At 38.7% G+C, this 24,278-nt stretch overlaps 1 protein-coding gene across 2 annotated transcripts in view; it reads right to left on the bottom strand.

Moving 5' to 3' along the window:
• The window catches only part of Hdc (histidine decarboxylase), a 148,120-nt gene that overhangs the window by 21,639 nt on the left and 102,203 nt on the right, over positions 1-24,278 (bottom strand). For both annotated transcript variants that reach the window (XM_069847916.1, XM_069847915.1), the window contains exons 10-13: positions 9,113-9,183; positions 8,732-8,751; positions 5,439-5,537; positions 1,562-1,898 (exon numbers count right to left, since the gene is read on the bottom strand). In XM_069847916.1, the coding sequence (XP_069704017.1) occupies positions 1,562-1,898; positions 5,439-5,537; positions 8,732-8,751; positions 9,113-9,183 (527 nt within the window). The remainder of the gene's footprint in view (positions 1-1,561; positions 1,899-5,438; positions 5,538-8,731; positions 8,752-9,112; positions 9,184-24,278) is intronic.

Here is a 24,278-nt window from a genome sequence, read left to right as displayed (position 1 = left end):
GGAGTACCTACGTAACCTTTCTGTAAAACGACCTTCCAATGTTATTGCAGGAGGTTCCTCTGCCTACAAAAATGAGCATGTTCTTCCAGCATGATGGAGGCCCTTTACATTTTAGTCATCGGGTGACACATCACTTAAATCGCACATTCCCCGAACGATGGACCGGCCACGGTGGTCACGTACATTGGCCACGAAAGTCTCCAGACCTTACCGCTGTTAATTTTTTTCTGTGAAGGTAGATGAAAGGCGAAGTGTACAAAAACAAAGTAAATTCAAGGGATGAATTAGTCACTGGCATTATTGATAGTGCTACCTCATAAACGAAGACAAAACTATCTCAGAAGAGCAACACTTAGGCACAGAGCGGAAAAATGCAATGAAACAAATGGTGGAATTATTGAACCATTACTTTGATCTGTTGAAATGTATTGATATCATGTAACTAAGCAATACATGTTATCAAGCCATTAATTTGTTTTCCTTCTTTCCACTTCCACTTGTTATACTTAAGATGCGAACATCTATATCTCCATGCGCTATGAAAATTGGACGCATAGTTGTACTAACTATTTTACGCAGAATGGTCCATACTACCACCCCTAAAATATTTACTAATCTTCCTGAATCAGCCTGTATAAATCAAAGGCGAAATTAGAAAATACGTGTTAGAAGAATGGAGAAAGGGCACATTCCTAACAAATCCTGCAGTATGTACTACCTCATGAAAAAAGATCTGTTTGTGGCCTGGCGAAGAGATGGACTGATGTGAAATCTAACAGACCACTTGGTTGACTAATGAATGTTTGGAGGAAGAAGATGATGAAAAAATTATCAGCCAGTCTCGATTTCGAAACCGAGGACTTTTAAGATCTCATGACAATCATGGTATGGAACAGCTACAGACTGATACAAGTATACCGGCAGGAAGAGACGGTTATGGGTGAGGGTGGTCCTCTTTTCCTAGCAGAAGGCGGTCAAAAGGAAGTTAAGTGAGGTTGGAGTTTTGTAATGCTGTGACAGAAAACATAGTTCCCTAAATGTGACATATAATTTGAAATTGTAAGATTTATTTTGTTTCACGCGTTTATCATTAATGAAATGAAATAAATAATAAAAGAGCAATAATTAACAATTACAAAATAACAATAGTATAATATAATACTAATGAACGAATGAAAGAGATGTAAATGGGAGTGAGGGAAACGTGAAAACGCGTCCTCGCAAGGGAGTTCGGGGCTCATAAAAACTGAATATGTGACCTCCAAGCCTATTGGCCATTTGTCTCACTCCGAGATTCGCTGCTTCACTGAAGGAGCTCTACAATATTTTGAAGAAGAAAATGTCAAAAATGGACTTAACCTAATAGTTACCACATAACGGGGAGCGCAGGGTAGGCATGAGAGACAATTTCACAGCTTGACAACCAACTTCATACTAACCCATACACCCCATTCTACTCCAAAAAGTAGAAAGACGAATATAAGTTTCTGAGTGGATGTCACCGTTTCAGAGCTGAATATGGTTGAGGATACAACAGGAACAAGCGATGAGTTGGTGGTACCTGCAAGCGGGACCCTGGCACGGGCCGCCACGACGGGAGCTTCCTCCTCGCCCAGCACCTCGCTGGCCACGGAGCGGATCTCGGCCCAGTCGCGCGTGATGTCGTCGCCCGTGGTACGCTGCGAGGTGACGGTGAAGCGGATCACGTAACGGCCCTTGAGCGCGGCGGGCACGCAGTGCAGGTTGCCGCGCGCGTTGAGCCGCTTGAGCAGGCGTTCGGTAAGGTGGTTCTCTCCGCACAGCCGGAACACCACCATGCCCAAGTGGCGCGGCGCTGGTATCTCGAAGCGCGGGTCCGCCAGCACCAGCGCCTCGAACTTCTGCGCCAGGCGCACTCCCTGAGAGCATGCCAAATATTTTGCTGTTTACTATATGCATTACACTGCGGCAATGGTTACAAAACTTTCGACTTGCGAACCACTTTCACAAAGATCTGAATTGGGTGTAGGCCTACCCCTTATTAATATAAATAATATTTAAAAACCTTAAATTAACTGAAAGTTTTGTAGTTACAGTAAATAGGATTCCCTTCCAAAAATATCGCAACAACGCTTAACATACCGAAACTACATAAGTTCAAATAATTATACATGTATTTTACATTTAAAATACTAAAACTGAAATTAAATAACTAAGCTAATAATACGCTATCACATTTTCGTATCTTTAAAGTCACATTATTAGAGATCACACATTATGATTTAATCATACACTGAGAATTACTTTATTTATATTATTGAAATATTCTGTGTAGTGACAGAATTTCATGCGAGCTTAAATTGCAAGATAGTTTCAATATTTTAAAATTATCTCTTAACCTAAACGTTTTCATTAAGTAGTTACTCACTTCTTCATTTGAAATTTAATAAAAAGGACGCGCTTACGTTCGATGGCACAGAGCTCTGAAGTCGGAAACCAAAGAAGTTGAAGAAAATCTCAGATCATTTTCAGCACAAAGTCTATTTCTGGATTTATTTTTAACAGAGGTATATGAAGAAAAATACCTCGCGCTCAAATATGTGGAAGATGAAGGTAATAAGGCTATTAGGCATATAGCTATATTAGCTAACACTGGGGATTCCTTATAACTAATTAATGACAAAGATTTACAAATTTTCTGTAATTGAAAGTGAATGACAATGGCGTTTAAGTAGAGAAGGTTTCAGACTGCTGTAAGGAAAAATGTCACCACAAACAGCACACTGCGGTGTTGGACAGTCCTTGTCACTGTATAGGAATGTTAAATGTTACGTTTTATTTAACGACGCTCGCAACTGCCGAGGTTATATCAGCGTCGCCGGTTTGCCGGAATTTTGTCCCGCAGAAGTTCTTTTACATGCCAGTAAATCTACTGACATGAGCCTGTCGCATTTAAGCACACTTAAATGCCATAGACCTGGCTCAGAATCGAACCCGCAACCTCTGTCATAGAAGGCCAACGCTATACCAACTGCGCCAACCAGGCCGATTCTGTATAGGAAAATCCATATCTAATATATCATCGTACTTTATTCTCCTTACACAATGTGTGGATTTTATAAGTTAATACAGAAACAATTTATGACCGCTCTAATTGCTAGCAAAAGGCAACAGAATTTCAGACACTATGTCTGCAAACCTTTCTGTGGACATTCTCTTTACATGACACTTTCATTACAACTCATGTACTTGGATCTCTCGCTGCATGTTTAAATTTCGTTCTTTTAATATAATATATATGTATTTTTTTAAATTTGTCTGTGTATAACCTCACACTGCTGAATTTTTACCTTTAGGGTTACTTAAAGCCCCGCCTTTATGAGCAAAAGATCACGTCACTTCCTCATTTTAAAAACAAAATATCGCACAGCCATGACATGCATCTTTGAACGTTTGTGAAATGAGTCACCCAACTGAACCTCTGCGTGCAACAGGACGACAAATACTTGGAACATACTGTATCATATGAGCTGATATTTTTAGTCTATTGTCATTACTCGAATGAGTAATCTTACTCATATTGCGATATGTTGGTGGGGTTGAGGAACAATCTGTCTATTCTGTTCGTCGCTCGTATAGCCTATCGCTAATCCCAGCCAGGAACATAAATTTCTCACTCCATTATGTTTTCTTGGCTAAGGATGTTTAGGCATAAATATGTAAATTACAATAAGTATAATTCTAATATTTCATATTACTGAAAGCTTAATGTTGTAAAAATATAATTTGTCAGGCTTCACATATCTGTTATGAATTTCTGCATAATACAAAATAAATATTAATTAAGTATTCATGGCAGTTACTACATTTTGAGTGACATTTAAAATTAAAATACATATTAGTGGCTTGTGCAGCAAATGTAAAATAAGTTTGTTAGAAGTTCAAATCAATTTTTTTCAGATTTAATTTACAAAAAGAATGCCAGCCACTTTGAGAGTTATTTGCTTTTATAATAATGAAAAACACTTTGCGGAAGATGTAACATTGAAAGTAACTTAATTACTCAATTAAGTGTAATAAAATTAATTTTATGTAGTTTAAAGACGCAGCCAAAATAGAAAGCTTGACTAAATTACTCTCTTAAATTAATGCCCCTTCCATAGTACTGCACTACTACCTAGGAAAATTAGAGAATCACACATATAAGTATCTCCATCGCACCGCCATTAAATATCTGAAAAAGACTCACACAACTTCATTAATAACTGTAAAAATATTTCATTTTTAACAATAATACTGTTATCTTACGTAAGGTTTGTAGTTTTCAGTATCATATATAAAATATATTGTATAGCCGTTACTAAGTAAGTTTGGGTAGAAATGAAGATCTAATTTAAGATATTCTCTACGTCTACATATCTAACCTCAAAAGATTTCACTTTCATATCATCTATATAGCATTAATGTAAATCATTAGTGACAAATATTCACATCAAGGCATAAGCTATAACAATATTTAATTTTTGTTGGTGATAATGTCATCAAATCTTTCTTAAGTTTTGTAATTTTTAATATCCAATACATAGCTGTACTCAGATAATTACACAAAGAGAATCAGACCTGTAAATTCTTTTTAGTAAGTTTGAAGTTTTTAATAACCATTATAGAGACGTTCTCAAAAAATTACACAAATAAAGATATATTGGCATTATGATGTCAGAGAATTTGAGCTCTAAATATGTCAGCAATCCTGTAGGTGATAGCCTTGTGTGATTTGTTTATTGTAGTGTGTTTTTTGTCTTATTCTGAAAAGCCATTAGTTCTCAAAACTGGCGATGGATGGATTTTGGAAACTAAGAAAATTACAGTATGTATGTAGGAAAACTGGCATTTCATTGCAAACTACTATTTTCCCGCATATCCTTGGATACCAAGTTTCAAAAATAAGGGTCATTCATTAAAATCCGTTCAGCCCTTTTCTCGTAATTTCCATTACCAATATCAATAACTAAGAAGTGATGTCTCATATATCTGTAACTTCGCTGGTGAATAAAAAAAAATGTTTTAAAAATTATTTATTCTCAAAATAGACAAACGTTTTATGTATATGTTTCTGCTTTGCAAGATTTTCTATTCAAGAACAAAATAATAGTTAACTGTGCAATTTTGCGAACATAATAATGTAGTTAATCTAAATAGTGATGTTGTTAAATTAAATGACTATTTTTGTAGATACTAGGTATCACTTTTTAGCCATCGATATGTATATTTTTAATAGTTATATATGTTTCTGATGTTCGGGATTGAATCATGTAATTTATGCTTATTTTCCGTATTTAATAATATAATAATATTTGTACTGTAATATCCCTTAAGAATTTTAAATACAGCTCTTCGATACTGAGTAAAGAGAGAGAGATAAAGGACAGAGAAAGTAACAAATCTCTCACTGGTCTTACCTCTCGAATATGTTTCTGCAATCCTTTGATCCCGAAGTTCCTGATGACGAACCACAGTTTCAGAGCTCTAAACCGTTTACTGAGCGGAATCTGCCAATGCTAGCCAACAAAACAAGAATTAGTTATAGTAAAGTGGTTTAAATTTTAGTTTAAACTGTAGCAAACGGAACAAGAAACCCGTGAAATAGGATAGAGCAGGTAAAAAGAATGCGTTTGACAATTTTGAAATCACAGAGCAGAAGGAAATAGATTAAGTGGAAAATATAATTGAGTAGGTTTTATGACTGTTGAGGGATTGTACAGAAGGCAATACGGATACATTTGTATTATAGCCTAAATGGTCTAAAACTTTATATTCCGACCGAAAGTAATACCTTATGGCAGATGTTTTATACTAGCTGAAATCAAATTCTTGCAGCAAGTTCAGTGCACCCTGTTTAGACCGACAGTTCGGCATGGGTGTGGATGTTCGTACCAGCAAATAGGAATAATTATAAAGAATGGACGCTGAGCGAATTTCTCTGGTCTTTTTTTTCTATGTGCATGGGCTCCGTTAGCGTATAATTCCACCTTCAAACGCTAGAGGTCAATGTAATGGAGCACTCCGAACAATGAAACAGCAATCCTGATTCGCTGGTAAGTTTGCTGAAAAGTATTTCTGCTGTCGACTGCTGGTGCGATATCAGCGCCAACTCTAGGGGAAAAAGCAGAACCTCTCGCTGATGCAGATAGAGCTGGTTTGAAGGTCACTGAAATCAGATACTACCCCATCAAAGGCACTAACGTGCAGTGTCCATCATTATAATTCCCTATACGCTGTTCGCACCGTGTCAAAGATCAGCACTGTATCTCGGATACTCGCTCCGTGTTTAAGATCACAGTATATATTGTAGATATATGCATCCTGTTAAAGACCAATAGTATATCTTGACTACATGCACTGTGTTAAAAGATCAACAGTGTGCTCTAGATATAATATACACTGTATCAAAAATCATTGTCTCTTGCATGTACGCAACATATACTCGTAGAATGCACCAATTTTGATTACAGTATCTATTATCATTTTCTTATTGAATTACATCATCCATAGGCAAAAGTACAGTATTATCCCATCATATATTAGTAATATGTCAAATACATTTATAGTACCGGGCTCTACTTAATACTTTAAAAAAATATATAGGCTTTCCCGGTTTGTGAAATCTTACAATGAATAATCATATTTTCAAGGCGATTTAAATAAGAGTGTATACTGAATGATATATCATCAGAATAAGAGCTATCCGTTTGACACTTATTATAATGGGAATCACAGTGACAGACACTTCAATACACCAAAGAAAACAAACTGACCGGAAAAAGTTCACAGAATTACGGCCGACTGAGGAAAGTTGTTTGAGGAAGAGGGTGTAGGAAAAGTGGAGTATTGTAACTATATAGCCCAAGCTTAAGTGTGTAGGTAGGACTAAATACTGTTTTACTACTACTACTACTACTACTACTACTACTACTACTACTACTAAGAGCAACTGGCTACGGACTGGAAGGTCCGGGGTTCGATCCCAGGTGGTGACAGGATTTTTTCTCGTTGCCAAACTTTCAGAACGGCCCCGAGGTTCACTCAGCCTCCTATAAAATTGATTACCGGGTTTTTCCCGGGGGTAAAAGGCGGTCAGAGCGTGGTGCCGACCACACCACCTCATTCTAGTGCCGAGGTCGTGGAAAGCATGGGGCTCTACCTCCATGCCCCCCAAGTGCCTTCATGGCATGTTACGGGGATACCTTTACCTTTACCTTTTTTTACTACTACTACTACTACTACTACTACTACTACTACTACTACTACTACCGTTAGTAATGCTGCTGCTATTATTACTATTAATCCATATTTGTAAAATATAAAGTAGGATGCAAGCAAGACAATAGTAAAAATAAAGAAGCAGGGTGCTCCCAGTTTGCGGAAAAGGTACCAGGGCGGCACCCTGGCACGATTACACCCCTGCTGCTGATCCAAGTACAGAAATGTGAAGGGTCAGCAGGACCGAATATGTTAAGGGAAATATATATCATGTGATAGCATGTCTTCTCTACAATCTTCTCTTTGTTTTATACAGGATGAGCAAATTACGTCCCGACCGGAAAGCGACAAGAATGTTATCTAGCACGAGCGACTGCATAGCATACGTGGAAGTCTTGGCCAAGGTCAAGGCTCATGTGAGTCAGAGTGAAAAACCAAGATATGAAGGCAGCTTTCAAATCTCCTTCATTAATGTTGGGTAAGTGATAGATATTTTAACTACTTATATCTAATAATATTTTAATTAATAGTTTATGATTTGCCATGTATTGTGGGTCCCTATTACCACGGCATGACGCGTCCTCAGGTTGCGGATAGAGGAGACGGCTTCCAGATATGGATGGTAGCTGCGAATATATTGAATAAGCAGTCGTGGACAGCCGATAAGGGGTGGTCCTCCAGCTTGGGGGTTGGGCGAAGGGCAAACAACCCATCACCGTAAAAAAACAGCTTGTTACGAAAAAAAATACATTAAAATGGATTTGAAGGAGGTGGGATATGATGGTAGAGACTGGATTAATCTTGCTCAGGATAGGGACCAATGGCGGGCTTATGTGAGGGCGGGAATGAACATCCGGGTTCCTTAAAAGCAAGTAAGTAAGTTTATGATTTGACCCGTTCAGAGCAGAAGTGGTGTAAGTCAAAAATGGGTAATGAGGGTTAAAGTAAACATTCTGTGAAATACAGCGCAAAGTAGCAATTAATATTCAATTTATTTAAACTATTAGTAGTCAGTGGATAGCACGAAGGACATAATTAATTGCTACTTTGGGCTGTATTTTACAGAATTTTTACTTTAAACCGCATTACTCAATTTTGATTTAACAGCTCATTTGTGGAAACATCGATACTGCGCTGTTTCTGTGGCCAGCGTGTGGGTGAGCTCCCGAAGATAGCCAAAGTTGCCTCTTTCCGGTAGTTCAATTAAGAATACTAAAATACATGCTACATAACTTAGTTTTCTAATTCAAGAAATCGAACTGTCGTTAATGAACAATTACAAGGCAATGGCACATCTTATTATTGATGAAGTTGAGCTGACTTCTCTATCAATAGTGTATCCACCCAAATGTCGCAAGGAGCTCAATTACTGGAAGCTTTTTCTTAATTGATAGGCTAATCGTATTTACACTCACTGGTAGATTTTAACCATTTCCACAATAATTTAGTACTATTATAAAAATGTTTAACTGCTTAATCTGCTTATACTTGCCATATAATCAATTGCTAGACCTAGAAGGAAAAGGAAAGTGGCCATTAAATTTCCAGTTGGTTTCAGAAAAGAAAGTAATTAGCATCTGTGATCAAATACGCGTTTTATTAAGTTCTCCTTAATAGCTTTTGTATGTGCATTATACAGAATGTTAAGGAATGACGTAGCGTGAATTTAATATGTGGTAGAAGGCGATGACGTTAACAGTTTTCGTTAAGTAACCCATTGTCGAAAATAAGAAATAGCGGAGCAACAATCCTGTGAAACGTTTGATTCTCCGTCTGTAGGCCTATAGACTAATACAGTAGAGTAGACAACCCAATCACCCTTCCCCTCACTGAGATAACAATACCTTATGTCTTACTATAAATTTGATCGTACCGGAATTTTCGTGTTGAAGGTACAAAGGCTCTACATTGAAGGTTCTGTGCAGAGCTCCACTGTTCTTCACCCTGGAAAGAAAATAATGCAGTTTTGAAATAAACTACTACATTTCACTATCAAAGATTGTACAACATATTGAATGGTGACATTATATCCAAATTGCGTAATGAACTGTTACGTGGTTTCAAATTAAATAAGTTCTTACATTTTTATATTGCATTTCAGAATACTTATAATAATGTCATTTTCTTTTGTTTTAATTTCCGTTGAACGAAATATAAAATGAAACAAATATGATGCTACAAAAAGTCGGTAGTACAGCGAGAAAACCTACCTCATGTCATATTTATTTTATTCACTACAAATTCCACATGACTCCCCGAGATTTGAAATCGTGTTTCCGGCATGGATAGCCGACACTTCGGACCTAAAATTGGGAATATGACAGGGAAAAGGAATTACCCTGGAAAACAAGCGTCAAATCTTATTTAGAATCACATTCCAATTGGACACGGGATTTTGAATCGAATCTTGGGCGTGGAATTTCAATCGTGGAACGACAAAGGTGCTAAAGTGCTGGTGCGACATTCAAGACAAGATAATAACTGAAGAAATAAACGCCAGATGTGATGAGCGCTGGTCTTATTATCACGGCGTGCGGGCCGCGTCTTGCTCTATCTGCGATTCACGCTGCATTAGTTCGCCCGATGTCGCTAAGCCGCTTTGTGCCCTTCGCCCACTCGAGTTAATTTGCCGGACACGTTCGAGTTCAAAATTGAGTTTCCGTCTGACATCTGTGTGGCAGCTAGTTGCTATAGACTGGGATGCAGAAAACAGATATCCTCGGCGCTAAGGTTGGTCGGTCGTTTCCTAGAACCCTAGGTCTATACCAGTTCATTCCTAATTTTCTGTTTCTTCATGTTGATGTATAATTAATTTTTTATTATTCAGCACATACTATCTGTGATCATATCCATTTGAGAATTTAGAAACATTCTATCTCTCTTTCTCCTCTAGTCCCGCTTCGTCACTTTTGTTCACAATTATCCTCTCTTCTTTCTCTTTCTTTAAACTCTCTATTCTTTTTCATAATGTATGTTCAATAGGGTAATTTCGCATTCATCATCATTATCTTCTTCTGTACCATATTACCTTTTCGCTTTCATTTGTCCAAATTTCACGAGAGGATCCCTGCGAGGGGGGTATGGTCCTTGCGGGGTAAGAGGAGAGAGTAATCCAGTAACTCCGCGTTCTTGAAGGAGCAGGTGGATGGGAGTGATGTCATTGGCCTGCTGGTACAAACAAGGCTCAGTCAATGGCCGGCCGGTACCGTGTCGGGGATAGGTTATAAGAGTGGGGGAAAAACTCGCATTCCTTGCTCGGATCTTCTCGTGAAATGCGGACTGTACTTTTCTTCTTTTGGCTCTCTTTTTACGTAATTTCCCTAGCTTCACTGTCTTCAATAATTCGTTCTCTCTTACTCACAAATAGTCATCTTTTCAACCAATCACTCAACCATCCGCCCACAGTCGCTTTGATAAGGCCCGTTACACACTTGAAGAGATCTCGCTAGCGAGAAATGTGTTACGAGAAAAATCAAAGCTTGATAATATGGATTCAAACGGACGTCCACACACTGGAAGAGTGTCTCGTTCGAGGCGAAAACCTCGAGTGAGTTTCTCGCTGGGATCTGTAGCCCAGCGAATATTTTTTACATATTTATCAAAGATGTGTGGCATTTATACTCTTTGTGACGATTGAATGTAGAAAAATATGAAGCAATATCATATATGGCGGTGAATTGTATTGTTTTTATTAACAATGAGGAAAGATGGCTGATAATTGCAGTAAGAAACTTATCAAACTTTATTTATATGATACACGGGGTGAAAACTACAAAAATACGAAACTTAAAGAAGAAATCTGGAGGCAAATATCAGATGATCTGGAAATAGTAGGGCTATATTTTATTTTGATGAGATTTAATAGTATTAATTATCACATTTGAAATTGTATCTATAGGCCTATGTCTTAAACAGTTTATATAATTTTAATGAGAATATAGCAAAGAATCCTCTATCATATCATGAATGGCAAAAAACTAAGGTCTATTCAACCTGAAATAACGCCTAAACGTATCACCCAAATCGAAATCAGTGACCGAAACTCGACCTTATCTTTGTGAGATACAATGTGATTTCAAGTTATTTCTGGCTTTAATTTTAGGCCTACGTTTTCTTTTCATTAACAAAATGTGTTCATATAACTTCATTTCGTCATCATCTGGAGATTCAGATCAGTGGCGTATACTGGTTTAAGGGTCTGGGCGACCACTGACCCTATTATTACACAAAATATATTAAAAAAACCCTATAATAAAATTCCTTACCTATTTATATGTTAATTCCAGACGTCTTGATTGGGACGAAAATACTTTGATGACTTCGTCATTGAAATTACAGTTGGGCCGCTTGCGAAGTTTCTGTAGAAATGACTTTTCAATGGTCATCAGTGCCAAGCCGGATAAACGTTCTTGTGTATGAGTTGATCTACAGTAGGATTTTATTCTCTTCAACGCAGAAAATGTTCTTTCTACCGATGCTGACGTAGCTGGTATTGTCACAATTAATGTTGCCAATTTAAGGACTTCAGGAATAACTTGGTTCAGCTGGTTTTCATATATGGCAGATAATATTTCATGGATAGGTTTGTTCGAAAAATCAAAGACTTCTGCTGAATATATTACACTTAATTCATTTTTCAAACGTACTTGATCAAAGTGACTGTTATAGGACTGAAATAATTTGTTTAGTGCCTCGTTCGGGAAGTTTTCTCTATAAGCAGAAAATTTTTGAGAATCTAGAAGATGTGTGAACTGAAGCTTTCCATAATCAGAAAATCTGTCAGTAATTTCCATGTGCATACGATCTAGTATGCTGTAGTACAGCTGCCTGTATTTCAATTCATCATCTCCTTTTCTTCGCTTTAATGGTGGTTCCATTGTAATGGCTGAAGAATTTTCATTTTCCATATTACTCCATATGGACGGAAACCCACTACGTCTGAACTCGGATATAGTATTTTTTAACTTTGATACCTCTTGCAAGCAGTATGCTATGTCTAGACTTTTTGTCTGAAGAATATTGTAGAGCACATCTGTATGTGCGAACACTCTAGCATAGACTTCAAGAAGAAATATATTCTGAAACTGTGTGAAAAAATACAAATATCCTTGAGCCTGCACAATTACATCATCCCAGTTTTCTTCAGAGTTATTACAAACGATATTTTCAAAGAAAGCAGTCAGATGTTCTCTGTATTCCTTTACTGTATTTACAATCCGAGATGTAAAATTGCATCTAGTTGGTGCTACTTTTGGGAGTTTCTTGTTCATAAATTCCTTGAGTTTTCTGATCTTTTAGGAGATGATTAGAAAAATGCATCTAAACCCGACAGTGTTTTGAAAAAAATGCGGCATTCTGGAATGGATAAAGTAGTTTGTTGCAAAATTAAATTGAGAACATGGCTGTAACAATGGACAAATAGTGCTTGAGGATACTTTTCTTGAACTTTTGTTTTTAAGCCATTAATATTTCCCGCCATAACTGAAGCACCATCGTATGTCTGTGCAATTAACTTATTGCCGACATTGTATTCTGCTATAACACCTTCCACATGCTGAAACAAAGCAGCAGCAGTTTTGCCCGAACTGACAATTGTGAATCCTATAAACCGTTCTTGAACATTGGCAGTACTGTCGACGTATCTTAAAACAGTGGACAATTGACTCTGATTAGAGCAGTCACTTGTTTCATCAACAACAATGGCCACAAAAGGTGCTTCTTCTATTTCAGATTTTATGTTCTTTATCATAACCCCACTTATAGCAAATATTAAGTCATTCTGTCAGAAGGCCACTTGGAGTATACCGGCGGTGGCAATCCAAATCTTGAGCGTAGCAAGCTCATGAGAAAAAGTTTCCACGGGAGTGCTGGTAAAGTTCTGCACGTTCCCAAGGTTCCTCCTCCCCCTCCACTACGTACAACTTCACAGCTCTCTGCTAAGCCTGAATCTTCTGCTAGGGACAGCACAGGCGTGGAGAGGCCTCAGTTCCCTCTGCCGTCAGACTCCTCTAATTTCCATCGGGCATACTCGCATTTTCACAGACCTGGTCACACTGGCGAGCCCCACAGAATATCCCATAATCCTTCCATTCAGACATCAACCACAGCCTACAACTACAGCTTTGAGCCTCAGTCATTGCCCTACCTTCCTACTTACAGTGCAGACATGAACCATCCACAAGCGGTGAACGAATGCATTTACCAGCAGAGAATACAAGGTGATGCAGTAATGTATGCAAATGGAGGGATTCTCTGTGACAGCAGAGGTCAGTTCTTGCACGGAAATCAACTAGTGACGCAAGCAGAAGTTCACAAAGAGCACAACAGCAGTGTGACTGTGTACACGTGTGAGCAGAACGACCAGAACACCATCGAGACTCGGCAAGAAAACCCATCAGAGTTGTCCAACAATTCTCCACCTAATTTACCCTTGCCGCCATATCCCAGTCCTCTGAATTCTGTGTCACATTCCAGACAAGCAAGTGAAGACTTTCCTCCTCCACCCCCACCACTGGATACTGCAGTAGCCACAGAAGCAATTAACAAACTTGTGACTCTCGGCACTGAGGAGGCTGTTCAGATGAACCGCTTGTCACCAAATCTGCAACAACAGCAAGCGGCCCCCAGCAGTCTTCTAATACAATTACAACAAAAGCGACAGCAGATCCTAGCAAAGGAAATGTCTGTTGCAGCAAACAGAGACTTCGAACCAGAAAGTACGTCCTCTGGGAAGTCTGGAGAAGAATGGCTCAAGGAACTACAAGCAAAACAAGCAGAAAGAAAACTGAAGAAACTGCAGAATGGTATGGCAGATGCGGCAAATAAGTCTGGACAAGAGGCAAGCGGTGCAATAAACGGTACAAACCATGACAAGAAACCTTCATCGGTGAAGGATTTGGCATCGAGGTTTGAAAACATTCGTCTGCATACCGGTGTGCTCAAGACTCAGATGCCAGTGTGTAACACAGAACCTGAAGTTAGACTTGCTAAAACTGTAACAAGTTCAGCTCTCAAAAATCCTACTTTTTCAGTTCCTGTAACAAATGGTGCTAGTGGTAGAGTGTCTCCTTTCTTGCCTCATGAACGGACTACGTCTGGTTCCCAAACAGTGCAGCCAAGTGTGAACCTGAATGCGAGTTTCGATTCCAGTACAAACTTCTTGACAAACTGTACACCGAACTTGCGTGAAAACAGGTCGGATAACGTGTTTGACACAGGGGTGCTTTCTGTTAAGAAACGTAATAGTTCTAGTGGTTCGTCTGTAGAGTGCTTGTTGTCTGTAGGTGGAAATGCAGTATTGGAACAGGAAGTCCACGAGTCGTTACCCACAGCGAATGCCTCGCCTAATATAGAAACTAAAAACGAGTCAATATCTCCTGGAAACGCAGATAAAGAGGTGAGGAAAAGGACTGGAAAGAAGAAAAATGTTACGTTCTGTGACCAGGTGATACTTGTTGCAACTGCAGAGGACGAAGAGGAGGACAATTATATTCCAAACCCGATCCTGGAGTGAGTTCTGAGGTCGGCATTCAACAGCAAGCAGGAAGCTCAATCACAGCCATCTGAACCTCACATCGAAGTGAGGAGCCTCCAAGGCTCTGAGCTTCATCCAGAATCAAGAGCGATGCTGAATGTTAAAGAGACTCCATACCAGCAGCAGCCAAAACTGGCCGAACATCCGCATCCCCCTTATCAAAAAGTGCCATTGCAACCCACACACAACACTAATGAGTATAACACAGGTTACCAGCATCCACCACAGCAAACACAACATGCCCCTCAACAAACACATGTCCTGTTACAGCACCAGATTCCACAACACGACCCAAGATCACCCTACAAGCCTATTCACCCAGACATGCTGCGGACTCAACAAGTTCATCATTACCCTGTTTTCAGTGATCAGATACGCGTCCATCCACCCTATCAACATGTACCTATACCACATCAGATGTACGGTCATACCCAGGACCGCAACACGCACCCCAGTTACCTACCACCTGGCACGACACCTCAACAGAACCTCTACCACCATCAGCAAAGAGTAATGATGCCTTCCCATCAACAATCAGTATCTCATCCAACAGTGAATCAGTTTCCAGAGCAACAAGGAAACAGTGTTTCCAGCGCGTCGTTACCTAGATACAACGACATCGTTCAAATCCCTCCTGAATACCAGCACCCTCCACAACCCCATCACCAATCGAACATGCTGTATTATCACCATCAACAGCAACAACAGCAGCAGTTTGCAAATTCGGTTCATCACTCTCTACCTGCACTGAGTAACGGACACCCAGGTCATCCCCTTCAGTATCAGCAGAGGCAATCAATGATGAATGCATCGAACCAACAGACTGCAGGACGTGTGGGTGACACTTCTTACTCTCAACAAACACATCAAGCAGCTCCACCATACCAGCACCCACCAGTGAGACAACCCCAAGCAAACACGAAAGAAGGACAAAACCAGAATGGCAACAAAGACGCAGGAAGGCGTGTTGAAAAGAAGCTGCCTCCAGTCATCGATAACGCTTGCCATCTCTGTCGGAAGAAGCAAGTGACGCCCCCCGCGATATACTGCAGCGACTGTGACTACTACATGTCCCGGTTCAGGCCCAGGAACTGACTGTTGCAATAATCTGCTGCGTTAAGTACAAGTGGGCGTTGTTCTATACTGCATCCATATTCCACCGAAACCAATCAGTACGATTGTTGAGAGACTGTGATTGAGTTTATTTTAGAAATTAATTTTTTTTTGTTGTAAAATAGTACATTATCCGTCCAATCATTTCATTGCATCGTATAGTACCCTGTAGTAGCTCATCCTTCATGTTGATTTATTAGAGAGCAAATGTACAAATTGTAACAAAAGAAGTGGATGTTTGGAAAGTGTGAGCTCAGTATTGTAGATGTTTAAATGTATCTAATTTTGATATATTTTTAAACAAATTGTTATGAATGTGTTAGTAAATCTTTACAACAATTAAAACATGCATTATTTTATTTCTTTTGAAAACCTTCAGACATTCATTCTTTAATTTAGTATATCTTATGCATGTGACGTCCCAAGGATACTACCTCGTTGTGAAGTCGTGCTTGCATGCGTTGATGGTTCTAGAGAGTTGCGTTGATGGAAGAATTACCTCCTAGCAGGAACCACCAATGCCTATAAGGCCTCTAGGTTAGTAACGTCATTATGCCCTATTTGGGTGTGGGCTTTACCTTCTCGAAATATTGCCCGACTTACGATAATTATTATAGGGTGACCAGACGTCCTCTTTTGTCCGGACATGTTCTTCTTTTTAGGCCTTTATCCAGGATCCAGGCGAATTTAAAAAAATAAAATAAAAAAGTCCTCCTTTTCGTAACTTGTATGCCTGATATTTTGAAATTATCTAATTTGGCGCCTTTTCCAAGTAATTTGCCTGTAGTTGGCAGCAACATCGACAGAATATACTCTTTGCCAACGATCATAACTCTTTGCTTCTCCTTGTCATGGTCGTAGCTCAGAGGTAGCTAGTAAATCGAGAAATCGAGGTGCGAATGTAAATCTAAATAGACATTTTCTGTCCTCTTTAATATAGTTTCCTTGACTTCCATATGTAGCTACGTAACTGTAAAATCATTATTATCAAGTTTTTTCATAATTATTTTGTAATAAAATAGATATTAACATACTTTTAAGTATGATATAAGCTTTAAATCTTGCTAAAAATAGTTTGTAATAAAATAGATATTGACATAATTTAAAAATAACAGCCTAAATCTAACTACATATTTTCTGTCCTCTTTTTTCGAACAATGTCGTCCATTTTGAAGTTTTGTGTTCTGCTTTTTATCTTTGTAAATCTGGTCACCCTAAGTTGTTATTTTCATTGAAGTCACATAATAATAACTTCGAAGTAAATCTTTTATCTCTTATAATACATACTGGTAACACTAAGCAATTTTTTATACTGTACCTCCTTTTCGTGTGACTTAGTTCATGGTGGTCGTGACTTTTTAGCTGCCCAAAACAACATGAGCAATTTGCACTTAAGGCTATGGACTGTGAAATTTCTAACTTCTACATTTTTACATCAATTAATCTGCTGAAACGTAATACACAAACTTTACTTTGATAGTGCAATTAGTTTACTTATAATTATTTTTTTTATTGTCTCAGTTTCCTAAGTTTACATAATTTTTTCTTTAAATTTATATTTAATATATTTCTGATAGATATATGTAAAATATGGTACATGCTTTTCATATTTTTTCAATTATTTTTGAGAAAAAAAAATATATATATTTGCCCTTTTAGTTGTTAATTTTTCATTTTTTTTTTAACTTGTCATATCCACAACACATGGTGATTTGAATACTTTCAATAGCAGAAGAAAACACATGTGTCAGTTTGCTTCACATGCTTTTGTGAACTTCTGTGCAAAATTTCACTGTGATTGGAGAAAAACTGCACTCATTAGAGCATTTTGAATGTTACAAAATATTGAAAATTGGAAAATCGAGAAAACTAGTATCAAAGTACAGCACGTATACGATTTATATACTGTCGATATCCTTCCTTCTTATACAGGTCTATCATACACATATTATTTCTCCTATAAAACAGCGCGAAATGTGAAATGAATGAAAAGTAAAATTAGTTAGAATGAAGAACAAAATCTGTCAGAATGACAGCTGTCAGTTTAAACGGTGCAGATCCACGCACGTGTTGGCCCCTTTAAATTCGTCCTGAGGGACTTTAAATTGTCATAGGGCCAAAATAAGCACAGATTTAGAAAACTGAAACATTATTTTATTTTTTATGGTTTCTTCGTTATTTTCACCAATCCATAGCCTTCAGCAATGTTGTCTAGTTGTAATGTTAAGACTCAGTCGCTGTTAGTTATGTTAAGTTAAATATTACTTGCGTCCAGACAAAATATTATAGCCATTAAGATGAAACATATGAACTAAGGCGCCTGAAAAGCATTTTAACAGGTGTTATTTTTAAAACATTTTGCTTTTTTTAACATGCTATTTTTAACACTTTTCCTTTTAATTTTAACAGGTGTTTTTTTAACGTTTTCCTTTGATTTTAACAGTGAATAACTAAATAAAATGCGACAAGTGTCTTCCTAAGCTTCGCAAACTGAATGTTACAGTGATGCCAGACATTTAAGTCTCTGACCAGCAATGTGCCTTCATAAGTTAAAATAATAATAAGATCGATGAAACAAGATTGAGTCACCTACATTGAATTAATTTTGTCTCTTTCTTCTAGCAGATTAGTAAATAAACGTGGTGTTACTTCATATATTGAAAGAACAAGAAGAAATTCTGATAAAGCTTGTATCGAACTTGACATACCTTCCTGTTCAACTGGTCTTTATCACAATACTGTATCAAAACAGCATCCGAGATTATTATTATTATTATTATTATTATTATTATTATTATTAAATCATGTCCTCAAATTATGGGGTGTCGACCTCGGTAGTGTAGTCGGTATAGCACTGGCCTTCTGTGCTTGAGGTTGTAGGTTCGATCCCGGCCCAGGTCGACGGCATTTAAGTGTGCTTAAATACGTATTTCTAGGGCAATTCTTTTTTTACTGGGCAAGTATCTTCGTCGTCCAAGCATTGTCAAAGGCACCGGATATATCCAAGGGTAATGTTAGGTTCGTTCCAACAAGCGGTTCATGGATCAGTTCATGTACGGTTCCTGTACCACCTTATGCGCATGCGCTAGTTGAGCATCTGCTATGGGATTGAAACTGGACTGTACGCTGTTGGAACGTTTTCGCGGATCGTTATGTACTAAATCCAGAGATGCTATGACTGTGATTATCTTTGCTAAGAACGGGATGCTTATTATTATCGTTTCGCAGCTAATTCTAATTGCAGAAAATAGAATTTCGATCATTTTCTATTAAAAGATAACAAAAAATATGGAAGGCAAGAATTCCGCTAATTCACTGTCGAGTACTGGGGGACTCTCATCTAAAAATTGTTCTTTTTTTAATTATTAATGTACGTATGTTATTTATTACACTTTTAATCAAAGCTGCATGTTGAAATTGTAATAAACTATTTCAATACCCAAATAATTTCCATTCCCTTTCTTTTTGGCGAAAATTTAAATTAAATCTCTAGTTTTATTATTCATCTGTACTGTCACTTTTCATCTTTAACCTCAATGATGTGAACAGTCGATCATGTCTTTCTTCAGTATCCAGGAGACGTTGGTGAGCTTATGCGCATGCGCGTCTCGCGTACTCTTCCGTACATGTCTCAATCCCCTGACTATTTCTGACCGTTCCGAACCCGTGTCAAAAGCTTGATGGAACGCCCGACTCGCAATCGGAAGGTCCGTGGTTCGATTCTCGGATCGACAACCTGACTGTGGTTTTTCCGTGCTTTTCCACAGTTACTTAGGCAAATGCCGATTGGAATTTTCATTGCCACGGTCCATTTTCCCTTCCTCTGCCACGTAGAAAAAGAATTTAGATATATATCATAATAATATCATTCATGTTTATCATCTCATTCAATAGACATATTCAGGTCAAGACGCATATCTTCATCCGCTTAAGGAGAGAGGGCGTCCTCTCCACAACCGTTCCTGGGTTCCCAGCCTTCCGCAATATCTCTGCGAGGATTCATTCCTTAAGAGCACTTTCAAGGGACGGTGGGCTGGTACACCCTCATCCTCATTCATCCCATACAATTCGGGGTGCACAACAGGCCTCAGTATGGCCGACGTGCAAAGAGTCTTCCTAACCCGCTCGTAGCCAGCGTGACCTAACCTGTGTAAAAGATTCTTTAACCTGCATCCGAGGGGCAGTCAGAATGTAAAGTCTCCTAGTTTTTTCTCTTTTAATTTACAAGAAAATTAAATTAAATTTGCATTGCGTAACAGCCACAACAATCACAATTAATTTTTCACTTTGCAGTAAACAGTAATCTCCGTCTTTTTCCACAGTTTTTGTCTATCTTAAAACAAGCGCATGTATTCAAGTGCGGTAAAAATCACCGTCGTTCTTCCTCAGCCATTGGCGCACGGAATTTTTCAGGGTCTCCTCATCTTCAAAGTGATGCCCACGATAAGCTTCATTTATTGGACTGAACAGATGGAAGTCTGATGGTGCTAGGTCAGGGCTGTATGGTGGATGAGGCAAGACTTCCCAACCAACTTCCGCAATATCGTTAGTGGTGTATTTACTGTTGTGTGGTCTTGCATTGTCGTGCAAAAGATGAACATCCTCCGTAGCGTTTTATGGGCGAACTCACCGAAGAAGTGCGTTAAGGTTCTTGAGGGTTTCCACATATTAGACAGAATTTATTGTGCGCCCCTGTTACAAAATATCGAACAGAATCTCACCCTCCGCATCCCAAACGACTGTAGCAATAACATTTCCTGTAGATCGCACAGTTCTTAATTTTTTTCTTCGGCGACATTGTGTGGTGCCATTTCAACGACTGCCTCTTGAATTCAGGTTAAAAAAAATGAACCCAAGTCTCATCTCACAATTTTCGCCCCCTACACCAGTGATGTCAAGCAAGCGCAATTTTCTGACCTTGACGTCGTGCGCGGACAGCAGGCGCTAAGTATGGAAAAAGAGAGGGTTGTGTATATGAATAAGCAGCTTGTTGGATTAAGAAAACAGTGGTGCACAAACTTCAAACGGAACGTGAAATTTTATGTCGTTATTTTTATATGGCTTCTTTCTGTTTAATATTATCTATGTTGTCTGTAAAACAAAAGTACTAACACTGATTTCTTAATATTACACTTGTGTTTTAAATCTTAATAACATAATAGAGAGTTAAGAAGGAATATTCACTTAAATTCCGTAGTAGTATAATATTATACTGTATTAAGTGGATGAAACACATCATTCATAAAGAAAGTGATATTCCAAAGAAAGGGATTGAGTATGACATGATAAGTTGGAATTTATATTGATGGTATCTTTAGCCTTACAAAAGTAATCAATAAACTAATCAAACAATATTACAGTACAAAGCAAAGTTACCTAGGTACTGTATCTGTTTTAAGTGTAACTGATATTACATAACAAAACTCTTATCGCATTATGCTTGTAAGGTGATATTTGTGAGCAACTTCCTATCATCAGAATATTAAATTATTTTCTCGAAATCTGCTGAAACTATAGAGGTGACATTTTTACAACACATGGGCACGTATCTTTTGCTTATGATGTAACAGTAGTTGCTTTGTTAATTCATTTCCTTACAAACAATTTCCATGCGAATATTTTCAAAATTTGCAATACACTATCTTATACGTATATACGGTATATTAGATCTACGAAAACATTCTGTAAGGCTACTAAATAAATAGGCCTATATCTGAAAATTTCACTTTTCTATACCAAAAGTTGAGAAAATATTTATTTTAAATAAAAAAATCAAACTTGTGAAAAATGAGCATTAAAATTAAAACTTACATTCTTATAATGCACTTACACTTCTCAGGCAAATATAAAAATTAACATGGATACAGTTTTAATAAGTTCTCTTCCCTTTATCTATTGAATCAGTGCTGGCCATCCCTGAATATAGCTCGACCAAGCGGCATATACCACCTCTTTCGCCTGTCTCTTTCCTTTCCGCTGTAAAGCGCTGAGGCTCTCCTGGGCTCTAAAGCGCGCGCTTGCTCCTGTGGGCACCAATTGACATGCCTGCCCTACACACTGAAGAGCTACAACAGATCGGAGGCCACTGCCTTCCTTGCCTCTTTATTCTGGTGGATTAACATTTTTGGTAGCTTTCTGAAGTGTACAAAATTTTAGAGTAACCCAGTTTATCAATAATGGCCATCACACTGTCTTTACCGATGAAGAGCATGCGACACAATTCATCTGTTGATTACTTGGAGGTCATCATTAATGTTCTCGTCAACTCGCTGGATGTTGCGTGGAGTCACTGCAGTCGCCGGCCGACCGCTTCGCTTTTTATCAGCCAACGGTTTTTCCTCTCCAGCTTCTGTAAAGCTATGAACCACGGTCGACTCTGCTCGGTCGACAATGTATGAACCCATCGTCTAACAGTACTGACATCCACTGTTGCATCTCTATAAACCATGTTGAGCCTTTCATGCATGCGAATGGGCGTTTCACCTTCCGCATTCAGAAATTATATCACAGTACCTCGATGGCAGCCATTTTATAAACTGATGCAGTGCTGCCATCTGTTGACTTAAAAAGCTGTTACAACTGGCGCCAGCGTTTTTGGCGTGTGTCCTAGAGCATAGTGCCCATTTTGTAACCATGTTGCTAGTGCAGCTGAGAATGGTACCACTTCCTATACACGTCACATCAGCCATTTGCCAAGCACAGTTGTCAGACTGACTGCTGCAAAGGTAAAACACTCGTACTTAAGGTTCCCATTACTTATTTCACACGCCAAAAACGGTGACGCAGACTGTACTACAGTGAACAGCAAAGAAACCTACAAATTGCCGTATTAAGTTTTTTCCTTTCCTGTACCTGGGAACGCAGTAATAGCCCAAATTTAACTGCGGAATTTGGCGATTGCAATAACAATACAGGGCGGGTAATCGTAACATCGCAAATAACCCACATCTAATCAATAATATTATTCTCTCACATCCGCGTCAAAAACTTTCATTTGAGTGTTCATATAAAATCCTTCTCAACTATAGCCGAACATAGAAATACCTTAAATACTTTTTATATCTACAATAATTTGAACACAAATCAACAGTCAATGTAATACAAAAATGTTCTCTTATTATTCCACAACAATATTTTACATAATATCAACAAAGATAAAATAGGTAATTATGCGAACATGAAATAATTTTACAGTACAATTTTATCTGTGACTTTCTCACAGTCACTATTTCTCTCTTTAACGTACAGACGCCGTCTCGCGCTTAATGTTATGGCCGCCGTCACTAAATCGTACAGACGCCTTCTCTCTTTTAGTCTGCTTGACGCCGCAACTTAATGGTACAGACACCGTCTCTCTATTGATGTTATTGCCGCCATAACTTAATCATACAGACGCCGTCTCTCTCAATGTTTTTGCTGCCGTCACTTAATGGTACAGACGCCGTCTCTCTCTTAATGTTATTGCCACCGTCACTTAATGGTACAGAAGCCGTCTTTCTTTTAGTGTGTTTGACGCCGTCACTTAATCGTACAGACGCCGTCTCGCGCTTAATGCTATGGCCGCCGTCACTAAATCGTACAGACGCCTTCTCTCTTTTAGTGTGCTTGACGCCGCAACTTAATGGTACAGACACCGTCACTCTATTGATGTTATTGCCGCCATAACTTAATCATACAGACGCCGTCTCTCTCAATGTTTTTGCTGCCGTCACTTAATGGTACAGACGCCGTCTCTCTCTTGATGTTATTGCCGCCATCACTTAATCATACAGACGCCGCCTCTCTATTAATGTTATTACTGCCGCCGCTTAATTGTACACACGCCGACACACTCTTAATTTTATGGCCGCAATCAATTAATCGTACAGACACCGTCTCTCTCTTAACGTTATTGCTGCCGCCACTTAATTGTACAGAAGCCGTCCCTCTCTTAATGTTATTGCCACCGCCACTTAATCGTACAGACGCCGTCTCTCTTTTACTGCTATTGACGCTGCCACTTAATGGTACAGACGCAGTCTCTCTCTTGATGTTATTGCCGCCATCACTTAATCATACAGACGCCGCCTCTCTCTTGATGTTATTGCCGCCATCACTTAATCATACAGACGCCGTCTCTTTCTTGATGTTATTGCTGCCGCCAATTAATCGTACTGCCGCCGTCTCTCTCTTAATGTTATTGCCGCCGTCACTTAATCGTACTGGCGCTGTCTCTCTCTTAATGTTATTGCCGCCGTCACTTAATCGTACTGCCGCCGTCTCTCTCTTAATGTTATTGCCGCCGCCACTTAATCGTACTGCCGCCGTCTCTCTCTCTTAATGTTATTGCCGCCGCCACTTAATCGTGCTGTCGCCGTCTCTCTCTTAATGTTATTGCCGCCGCTACTTAATC

Source organism: Periplaneta americana, chromosome 15 (genome assembly GCF_040183065.1).
Source record: "Periplaneta americana isolate PAMFEO1 chromosome 15, P.americana_PAMFEO1_priV1, whole genome shotgun sequence".
NCBI classification, from domain to species: Eukaryota; Metazoa; Arthropoda; class Insecta; order Blattodea; family Blattidae; genus Periplaneta; species Periplaneta americana.
The sequence above is the reverse complement of the archived record's forward strand: the minus strand, read 5'-3'. Positions and strand labels throughout refer to the sequence as shown.